Here is an 11,079-nt window from a genome sequence, read left to right on the forward strand (position 1 = left end):
AATTCATCCCATGAATACAAACAGAACAACATGAGCCACTCATTTGCGTGAAATGTGTTCTACAAACTGTAGCTCAGTATATATATACAAATACTGTGAGCGAAGGTAATGTGTTGTCCCCTTCTACCGCTCCTCCCCAAGAAGGTTCAAGGCTGTTGAACAGCAGTCCTAACTGTAGTCTAGGATCATGTATTACAGTAGGGAAATTATCTTACACATTACATCAGAGCCTATCAAGGTGAGCTAAAAAAGGATTTTTTTTTTTTTTTCAAGCTATCCAGTAAACAAAGCCTTTGTAGTTAAAAGGGTACTAGAACAGCTATATTACAGAAGAAGGATGCTCTGACTCCACATCATATAGTGGCAACTTTACGTTTTTATAACACTGAAGCCTGAAAGCCTCTCTTGTCAAGGGTAAGCCGATTCCTAGAACTGAGCAAAGAATTACTACATGAATTCAAAGCCTGTCTTCCGTTGCAAAAGAGGAAATCTCATTAGACACAAACCTCCTCACATGTATTTGTTCTCAGAGACTGTTAGGCATTTCTGTTAGCTCTGTTTAGAAACCCAAAGCTACATTTTTGCTCAGCTGCCACCAGCCATATGGTAACATTTTCCTGCCATAATTAGATGAGCACGACTTACTGTATTTCTCTTCGGAATAGCTATGGGAAGTAAGGTGTAAAATGATGGGAGGAAGGCACTAGGCTGGGACTTGAGAGGCTCAGGGCCAGACCTGGCCTCCTCCCTCGTGACCAGAGATACCCCCAGAAGTCCCCAAGCCACCTTTCTTGCACACCTACGCTTCCCAGGGCACCTGGGCTCTGATCTCCTCACTCCTCCTCATCCCCTCTTCACAGATGGGGAGAAATAACAGTTCCCTCCTATTTCACTGACTTACTGTGAGGATAACTGAAGATTGCAAGATGTTAAACTACGGCAGTAATTGAAGTGCGTACATCTCTCAGAGTTTTGTTTTAAAATAAGCTCTCTGCACATTTCCATCTGCAAGCTTAAGAGGAGAAAAAAAAAAAAACCAAAACAAAACGCATCTTCTCTAAAGGGGTTTGTGGCAGACAGATCTGTCAGACTCGACTGTCTTGGCTTACACGTGGGGTCCTGGGCACAGTGCCACGTGGGGCTAGGCAGGACTTAGTGTCCTTGCACCCAGCTGAGGAACTAAGAGTAAAGATGGCTTGTTCCCATCTGCTCCACAAAGAGGAGCTCCTGAAGTCCCTGAGAGAAATAACAAACGTGTAAGCAGGCCACATCCTGGTGGGGCTCTGCAGGACATGCACATGGGCCTTTGCAGTGGAGACCCATGAGGTAACTGGACCCAATACAGACAGAGTAACACGGCACTGGGAGGAGAGCTCTCTGCAAAAGTGGTTGAGGCTCCCAAGCCACCAAAATGCTTCAGACTAATCCCTGATGGACAGGCTGCTCATGCACATTTATTTGCGTAGTACTTAAAAAAAAAAAAAAAAAAAAAAAAAAAAAAAAAAAAAGACAACTGAAAAGAAGGGAACTTGGGAGCGCGTGAGCTGGTTTGGACCTGGGAGGAAACATTTGCTCGGGCGCAGGCAGTTCAGGGATGGGGAGGGTGGTGCCTGGAGGGGAGGGCACCAGTCCTGCAAAGTGACACTTGCCCGCCCCAAAGCGAGCGGAGGGCAGGGCCAAGACCTCAAGCCATGCTGAAGGAGCGACCAGTTGCTCCTTCAAGCCCCTTTTTAAATGAGGCAGTTGCTTCTCCCGGGGTCGGATGGAGGTGGAGGGCTGGTGAGGGGAGAGCCCTGCTTGCAGACCCATCGCGCAGAGGTGCGGCAGCCTAATTACCTGTACTCGGCACCAACTCCGATACAAACAGAGCTGGGTGAGTGCCAGGAGCTTTTGAAAAAAATCCTATCCTAGCACCCTGAAATAATCACCCTTGCCAGCTGGAAAAGCATCACAAGCAGTCACACAGAAGTGGGTTTGGAGCAGCGTTTGGAGGAAGCTAAAGGCTCCCCCTAAGCCTGCCCAGGAAATGCAGTTTCCCCTCTCCTTTGAGTAACCATCTTTGTACCCCGTCAGGGTCTCAGCAGTCACATTGAGTGATCACACAGTGTTCAGACTCCTCCAAGCCAGAATAATTCCTTAGCAACACAGTCTGGCTCAAAGGCTGGAGAGGAGCGCAGCAAGGAATGCACCCGCAGGATGGAGAGGAAGAAAGGCACCGGGTTGGGGCGGGGGAGGAGTGTCCTGTCTAAAAATAGCTGGCAGGATTTTATTTGGGTCGCAACAAATAGGAACACGCATCCCGGACCTTGAAATCTGGGCTGCGCGACGCTGTTAGGGAAAACAGCTTTCAGAAGCTGGCACTCGCAAATGAAGTTTTAAAACACTTGAGAGAATTTTTAAGAGCAATGAATGCGTGGAATGATTTGTTTCTCCATGCCAGCTGTTTCTACACCAACTTTACTGCTATATTAAAAGTGATTGAAACAAGTTAAAAATCTCTTTTGGTTTGTGTCAGCTGGTGCCTTCAGGACGTCACCTTGACACTGCGGGATGGTCAGAATATTCCAGTTTATCAGTCGCCGGTGGAAAGCATCAGTGTGCAAGAAGGCTAAAAATCAAAGGCAGCTGCTTCTCCACCACCCGTTGAGCCAAAGGAGCCATTAATCGATTGAATCCCGCTGTGGGTGTGAATGCACACAGTTGTCACAAGCAACAATTTCGCTTAAGTGGGTGCTCTCAAGACAATTTTCTAAGGTTGACCTCATCATTGTCATAATTGTATTTTTTTTTTCTTTTGCTGGTTTATTCACGTGTTCAGCAGAAGCCTAAAATAAATATCTTGCAAAAGACTTGCTGTTCCAGAGAAGTCATGTGTTATGCCCTGTGTGCGCTGGTATTAGGAATTTGAAATAAACAAACTGCCAGGAAACTGAGCTTTTCTACAATTACAGACTAAAGTCAGGACAACTGGGGTGCTCTGTCATGGTGAGAAGACGTAAGTCAGCTTCTCAAAGTAATTCCCTTGCTACTTCGGTTTTCCCCCATTTCTCAACAAGGTGTTACCTAAAGCAGGAGGGACAAAGCAGCGAAGGTGAAGCTCAGCAGCAGCCACCTCCTCCACTGCTAATGAATAAGTCACATATCAGGCAGATTTACACTCTCACAGTTGTCATTATAAAGCTCATGAGATAGCAGAGGCCACTTGTGATTTATGAATTCCAGGAAGAGGTTTGCTACTCGTGCGGAAAGTTGATATAACAGAAGAAGCCACCCTTACATGCCAGCACTGCCCAACCCAAGTTTGGGAGGGGACCTTCACTCTCCCACTTCTGCTTAGGGAGGAAAACACTCAGGAGGTGCAGAATGGGTAAAATACTGCCATGGTTTAGTCAGACTACAACAAGAGGCTTTGATTGTGCCTTCTGTCAGTGCAGCAGCTCAACCAGCAGAGCTAGAGAATGGCCTGTCACCAGGAGCAAGTTGAGGAATAAGCAAAAAACCCCAAATTCCCCCTATCACCACCCTAAACTGCACATTCTAGCAAATTGCAAAGACTAAGGCACAGTCTGAGATGGTAAAGAGACACAAGTAACCGTCATGCTTTCAAGAAATACGCAAGCTGCTGAGAACATTCAGAAGAAAGAGTATCATGGATTTATCGTAACAGAGTAGGTTAATCAGGATGCAGCTGGTGAAAGCCCAGAGGTTACACCATTCAGTTTCCACCCCTGCCCTCCCCCCCCATCCAAATTTGAGTCCTAGAAATCCACCAAAGGCACAGGAAATGCAAAGCTTTTTAAGAGTAATGCATATTGGATAGGGAATGGAGAACTGGAGCAAAGAATCGTTAAAGACCAGGGAGCATTTTCTTGCTGAGCAATGACCCAGCAAACTGGGCAAGGTGGCTTTTGAACAAGTCTGAAGAGAAAACGCCAGAGCAAGTGGAAGGAGATACTAAAGGACGACAGCAAAAGCATCTGTGACAAACTGTTTTAGAAGGAAACAACACATATGAGCTTTAGTTTGGGATTCACAAAGAGCTTCCAGGACAAACAGCACTTGAGAACTCATCCAAGCCATATGAATGCCCACCATGCCAGGGGAAGGATTAGGATAAATCAAAGAGAGAGAGTGTGTCACAGCTTTAAGACCAAAATCACTGCTACCTGTTTTCACAAAACAACATACAAATCATATGATTTAAAAACATTAGCTGTGCACTGCTCAGCCCACCTAGCAAGAAAACCACCTGGGAGATGTGATGATCTCCAAGCCACCAGTGTCTCAGAGCTTGGTCAGCTGTGCCTTTTGATCACTGACGAAGCTTGGTGGGAAATCAAACAGTTGCCCAGGAAAAGCCGAGTCAACCACTTCACATCCATCAATTATCACTTCCCTGGCTGCAGCTTTGACTCGTTACCAATCTCCAAAGAAACTGTGGTGAGCAACCCCAGCCCGTTCAGTCCCTCCCTCTGTCTGTGCTGGGAGTACCCAGCGCACGCTGCCGTAGCCCTGCCTGTTGTCACCACAGTGTGCTTAGGAAGCCTGGGGCCTGCACTGGCTGCAAAGTGTACACGTATCCAGGAAACCTGCCCACAGCCAGGCCAGCCTGCAACACAACGCTTGCTCACCACCCTCACGTCTCTTGACCCGGCACGCACAATATCGCATGTCTAGCTTCACAAATAGCTGCACCACAATACCACCGCCTGGCCTGGCCCTAACCCTGTTTTTCCAAACCCTGAGGGAGATCTCCCCACAGAAACCTTATCAGTAACATTGGCCTGGGAGAAGCACAGCTTGCGAAGAGGTTCCGTTTCTCACTTACCCCCTAGAGACCTAGCAGAGCACCCCTTTAGTTTTAGGCACTCCTGCTCATCCTAACCCATGGGTTCATCAAAGCCACGACAATGGGCAGTATCATCAACCCATACCAATGTTTCTCTACATCAAATCTTTAAACACAAAGAAAGCAATGGGTGGAGCTGGAAGCCAGCACATCACTGGAATGGGACAACAGAAAAGTCACATTCAAATCTCTATTTTTGTTTTTTCTATTTAATAGCCAGTAAACACAGAATTTCTTACCTCTCGACCTTGAGGACCCTCAGAAGTCACTTCCTCGCTGTGTTTGAGCTCTTATAAGATGCATATACTCAAAGGGAGGAGGGGGGGAAGGCAGCAAGCTGGTGCATTCAACATCAAGCTGCTTTGGCCGTGTGGCTCCCATTAAATACACCACCTCCCACAGCAGCTGCTTTCAGAGAGGGCACAGGTGCAGCCAAGAGAGCTGCAGCGTGCCAGGAAAATGGGGAATGCAAAGGTCTCGAAACCACCAGCAGCTGCTGAAAGCCCAAATAACTTCAAGAGGGCACCTGGGCACCCCTCTTCCCCTTGCAGTCTTTTCCACTAAGGCATGCTGGCCCAGATTAGGTTGCATTTAACTTTGTTAGGTCATTGAAGCACTAATTAGTTGTAATTATATTGTGTTGCATGTCACTAAATACCAGTCTGGACAATCATTTCATTTTTAGGGAGAAAATATTTATCTTTTGATGGAAGACCCTATAACCCCTGTTAAACTGCCTTAGAAAGCCACTCTTTTCTAATCACAAAATGGTTGAGGAGGCTCCAGGAGGAGCCTCTGGAGATCATCTAGTCCAACTGCCTCACTTACAACAGGGTCAACTACAGCAGATTGCCTGGGACTACGTCCAGTTGGGTTTTGAAGATGACCGAGGATGGACGTCCACAACTTCTGGACAAGCTGTACCAGTGTTCAGCCATTCTCACAGTGAAAAAAAAGCTTTTTCTTATGTTTAAAGAGAATTCCTTGTGTTTCAGCGTGTGCCCGTTGCCTCTTGTCCTGCCACGGGGCACCAATGAGAAGAACCAGGCTCCATCCTCTTTACTCTTTCCCCACAGGTATTTATTTATATACACCTGATAAGATCCCTCCCAAGCCTTCTCCTCTCCAGGCTGACAGTCCCAGGTCTCTCAGCCTTGTTGACAAGTGCCGCCATCCTTTAATCATCTTAATCATTTTTACCATGTTAAATAATTTCTTTTAAATTGGATTGCAAATTTGCGTAGTTCCTTTTCCAGTTGTTGGTGTGGTTAAACCGACATCTTCGTGACCTTTGCTGGATTGCATGTTTGTTTCTTACTCTCTCGTTTGATTTTAATAGCTTCTGCCAGGCAGTCATCACCCTCAAGGAAACTATCAAGGCAGTTGAGGGCAAGAACTTAATTTACAAGTGAGGAACAACAAATATTGCTTAGCAGACTGTTACCATGCTTGCACCTATTTGAGCTGGACCTGACTAGCACACAGGGACTATATAAAACCAGATGTTTTAAAAGGACGGGCTTCATAAAGGCTAAGCGGGCTGATGCGTTCCCTTTGGGGTGTGTTTCTCCAGGTAATAATATGGTTTTGGCCAACTGATGGGCCTGTCAGTTCACTTCCTGGCTTGGGCAGATGTCTTGCATTTAACAGGGAATTTAGGCATTTGGATCCGCCTCCCATTTAGAAATGAGGATGTATCCAGTTCTTTCCCGCCATTTGCCTGCAACTTGACTGCCTGTCAAAGCAAAATCGCTTTCCTGCATGATTTCTGCAAAATGTGCTACAAAGTTCCCCGCAGCATGGCCCAGGCAGTCCTGTAACAGCAGTAGCGATGGAGACCTGGCACATTCTTGGTGTTACTTTGGAAGACAAGTCACACCTTTGGTCCATTTTAGGTACCACCAAAAATATAACCCCCCTGCCATTTCTTGACTAACCTAATGCAGTTTGTGTTAATTGGCTTTCCTAGAAGATTTAGAAGCAAGCACCTTTATTCAACAACTTGACAGCCTTTGCCTCTCTTTGCTGGGTAAAGCCCATGACAAGAACTTCCATCCAGCAACCAGACCAGCTGGATCTACCGCAAGGCGGCAGTCGGTAAGATTTTCCTGTAGGGATTAGTTAAAAGGCACCTGTGTAATCCAGTCTGTACACTGGGGTTACAAATTAATTGAAGAGATGGGGTACACCGATTTCAACGCATCACCAGCTCAGCCGTGACTCTCATTGCACGAGCAAGCAAAGACTCAATGCAATTAAGTTCTCTGCCTTTACAGGAAAAAAAGGTAATCCCTCCAAGTAGTTAAGTTCCCTTTCCTTCCTAATTTTGCGGTAACTGTTGGGGTCCTAACGCTCTGCTTCACTTTGACAAATCCTAACCTTTTCTTAATTAAGAGGGATTTTTATCACACCCATATGGACTTAATTTTTTTTTTTCCTGTTTTATAAAGCTCCCAGGTTGTATTTTTATGGAACCAAAATATTTTACTTTTACAGAGCTCTACAGTTGTTAGCTGTCTTCTAACAGGAACAATTAATGAAATTAACCGGTGTTAGAAGAAGAAATACCTTTCCACAGAAGAGGAAATACTTTTCTCACCCAGCATCTAGCCGATGCTCTGACTTTTCCCACAGGAAGTAACATCAGGCAAATAACACAGTTCCAGGCGCAGTGCACCTTGGAAGGGATATTAAGGTTTCACTGCTTTGGAGCACACATTTCAGCATGATTTGTTAAACCTGGATTTAATGCTGATTTACAACTGCTCCACCCTGTCCTGGATACACAGCTGTCGTACGTCGCGCACCATTCATTGGAACCTAAACACCATCTTTCCAACCCCCCATCTTCAGGCAGGTCATTTCCCACCTGTCAGACATCTAAAACAACAGTCCTAAGTTTAATCGCGATATATTTCTAGGTTTAGTATATCCCAGGCAGGTTTACATAGATAGTGTGACTATATTTATTAATCCCAATGACAGCTTAATTCAACATCTGTAAATGCTGTGTTGTCAAGATCTCTACCATGCAAGCATGTTTATGACCTGGTTGAAGGGGCAGAGTGTACCATCAGCAAGTTTGCTGATGACACAAAACTGGGAGGAGTGGCTGACACGCCAGAAGGCTGTGCCGCCTTACAGCGTGACCTGGACAGGCTGGAGAGTTGGGCAGAGAGAAACCTTATTAAATTCAACAAGGGCAAATGTAGGGTACTGCACCTGGGGAGGAATAACCCTGTGCAGCAGTACAGGTTTGGGGCTGACCTCCATGGAGAGCAGCTCTGTGGAAAGGGACCTGGGAGTCCTGGTGGACATCAGGATGACCATGAGCCAAGAAGGCCAATGGCACCCTGGGGTGCATCAAGAAGAGTGCAGCCAGCAGGTTGAGGGAGGCCACCCCCCCCACCCTCTACTCTGCCCTGGTGAGGCCACATTGGGAGCGTTGTGTCCAGTTCCAGGCTCCCCAGTTCAAGAAGGAACTGCTGGAGAGGGTCCAGCAAAGGGCTATGAAGATGATTAGGGGATTGGAACATCTCTCTTATGAGGAAAGACTGAGGGACTTGGGTCTACGTAGTCTGGAGAAAAGACGACTGAGGGGGGAATCTTATTAATGCTTATAAATACTTAAAAGGAGGGTGCCGCGGTGGTGGGAACAGTCTGTTTTCAGTGGTGCCCAGTGATAAGACAAGAGGTAATGGGCACAAACTTGAACACAGGAAGTCCCATCTAAATGGGAAGAGGAACTTCTTTATTTTGAGGGTGGCAGAGCACTAGCACAGGCTGCCCAGAGAGGTTGTGGAGTCTCCCACTCTGGAGACATTCAAAACCTGACTAGACACTGTCCTGTGCAACCTGCTGTAGGTGACCCTGCTCTGGGAGGAGGGTTGGACTAGATGATCTCCAGAGGTCCCTTCCAACTCTGACCATTCTCTGACTCTGTTGCTTTAGAGTGGCAAAGATTATTAGTGCATTTGGTATTTGTTACACAAATTGAACAGATGTGTAAGTCAGAAAACAAATATCAGTAATGCTGCTATATGGGCATTGAGAAAAATAACTTTACAGAAGTCCTTGGAGAGAGGCAAAGGTATTTGAACAGGAAACTCCACTTAACATACTACAACCCAGATCCAGCAATGTATTTCTAGCTAGCATTCAAAGCCAAGCATGAAGGTGCACAGTCACCGACTCCAGAAGAGTTTAAGTTGCAATAGTTTGTAATACAGCACTGTAGTTTAGCTTTACTATTGATTCCACTCATCGTGTAGTCATCCTGCACCAGACAAACTAGCGTAACTTTTGGAATTCTGTTTCAAATCAGTAGTGCCATCTTGAAGAACGATTTTTTTTTTTTTTTTAAACATTTTAAAGTGTTTCCCAATACGTAAAGAACAAAAGAACCATCAGCTGTTCAGAAAATGATATTTCATTTATTGTAAAGTTCCTGAAACAGTAAACACCTTATCAGAAGTACAATGAACTGGCACTATTTCTTTAAAATGTTGAACTGTCTTCCAGGAACACCACCTGGAATATTCATGAGAGATCTTAAGCCATGAAATAACTTGGTGCAAGGCCCACCTTCCTCCCTGTCCCCTGCCAGCACCACCAGCAGAGAACAGGCAGTCAATTTTTATTTGCATTTCCCATCTAACAGCTCTCAAGATCCACCTGGTAGATTGCAAGCTGGAATTCAACCTTTCATATTTGGGGACCCTCAAATGAAATATGTAAGAAATGAAACAAATCACAATGCAAATTCAGCTTTGGACAAAATAAAAAATAGAGGATTATTTTATAGAACTTTTAGTTTAATGACTATAAAATCTATAGCCTCTTGCTTAAAGAGGTGAACATAGCAACGAGATGAGAGAAGGCTTTGCTTTCAACGAGATGTTTGCTGTTTATTCCAACAACTGCAGAGGCATAGGCCTCTGTGGCACCCCCCACCTATCGATAGACTTCTTGTCTCTTGCATGAGAACCATAGAAATAACAATTCTCCAGCAATTTCTAAGAACACCTGCCCTTCCGTCCCTTTCAGCTTCCCACATTCAAGCGGCCAGCAGCCACGCTCCCAGCCTTACAAAGGCAGCCAGCAGGGGCCCAGTCCGGAGAGCAGGGACAAGAGCACTGCCCACAAGGGCCGAGGAGGTGATTCCTTCTCCACAACCACCCCCTTTTCCCCACAAACACTTTAAGGCATAAGCAGCTTTTTTTTTTTTTTTTTTTTCCCAGATGAACTGCATATGTCCATGCAGTCCTCAGTACTCGCAGAGCTGCGGAAAACCAGCTTTTCTCCACAAGCTAGTGAGTTGTTCCCGGTCTTAATGTGTTACTTCACGAGTAACTAAGCCTCTCAAAAACATTAACCCCCTTTCTGCAGCGTAGGGTAAGAATTCCTCATTTACAGCTTTACCCACGCTTACAGTGGAACAGAAATAGCTTCACGTGTGTGGGACTGGCTGGTAGTCCTCCAGTTAAATGTTAAAGATTTTTTTCCTATTGCAGGGCCAATCTAAGATGCCTTGTTTATAACTTATACTATTAAACTCTCACAACTTTATACAAATTCTTAATGATGTTAAAAAACACTGTACAAAACCACCTTAAGGCACAAAAAGTTAAACAGAAATGCAGCCCACTCAAAGTCTCAAAGCAGCCAACTCAAAAGAAACTGGCCTTGTAGTAAGTACATAGTTCATTTATACATGTTAAGCTTCATTGCCATACATTAAAAACAGTAAATATAGGACAAAATGTATGCTGCTCAGCATCTACTCTTTTTCTTTAGTACTGACCCCCATGTGAGACATGATCTGTAGTTACAAATGGGAATTGAAACAGCTTATCTCATCTGAGGGACCTATAAGTTTCCTTTGAGCAACCAGGAGCTATTACAGATATGGCAACATAAATTTGTTTTCTAAGGGTGGGATGTGAACATGCTTCAACCTCAGTGCTTTGCGCAACTTTGCAAAAGCAAGGAAGTATGGATGGGAAAAAAAAGAACAAACAAAATGGCAGTGAGGGGAAACTGGGAGGAATTTTTATCTTGCAGAAATGAATTTCATAAGTTAATGTCCCTCCCCCAAGCAAATTTTCTTGGACAAATGACCGAACAGTTAAAGAAAGATGCCCATGAAGAGTCCTGTCATGCTGAAAAACTCTGAAACAGCTCAGCATTGTAGGTAGTAACGCAGCTACCATCCACCTCCAGAGATGCCC

At 45.2% G+C, this 11,079-nt stretch overlaps 1 protein-coding gene across 3 annotated transcripts in view; it reads left to right on the forward strand.

The window, feature by feature from the left end:
* COA1 (cytochrome c oxidase assembly factor 1) overlaps nucleotides 1-2,843 on the forward strand; it is a 52,687-nt gene extending 49,844 nt beyond the window's left edge. For all 3 annotated transcript variants that reach the window (XM_082479279.1, XM_082479277.1, XM_082479278.1), the window contains one exon: nucleotides 2,516-2,843. In XM_082479279.1, the coding sequence (XP_082335405.1) occupies nucleotides 2,516-2,612 (97 nt within the window). In that variant the 3' untranslated portion in view covers nucleotides 2,613-2,843. The remainder of the gene's footprint in view (nucleotides 1-2,515) is intronic.
* Nucleotides 2,844-11,079: the final 8,236 nt, after the last annotated feature.

This window comes from Vanellus vanellus (genome assembly GCF_965231255.1).
Source record: "Vanellus vanellus genome assembly, chromosome: 2".
NCBI lineage: Eukaryota > Metazoa > Chordata > Aves > Charadriiformes > Charadriidae > Vanellus > Vanellus vanellus.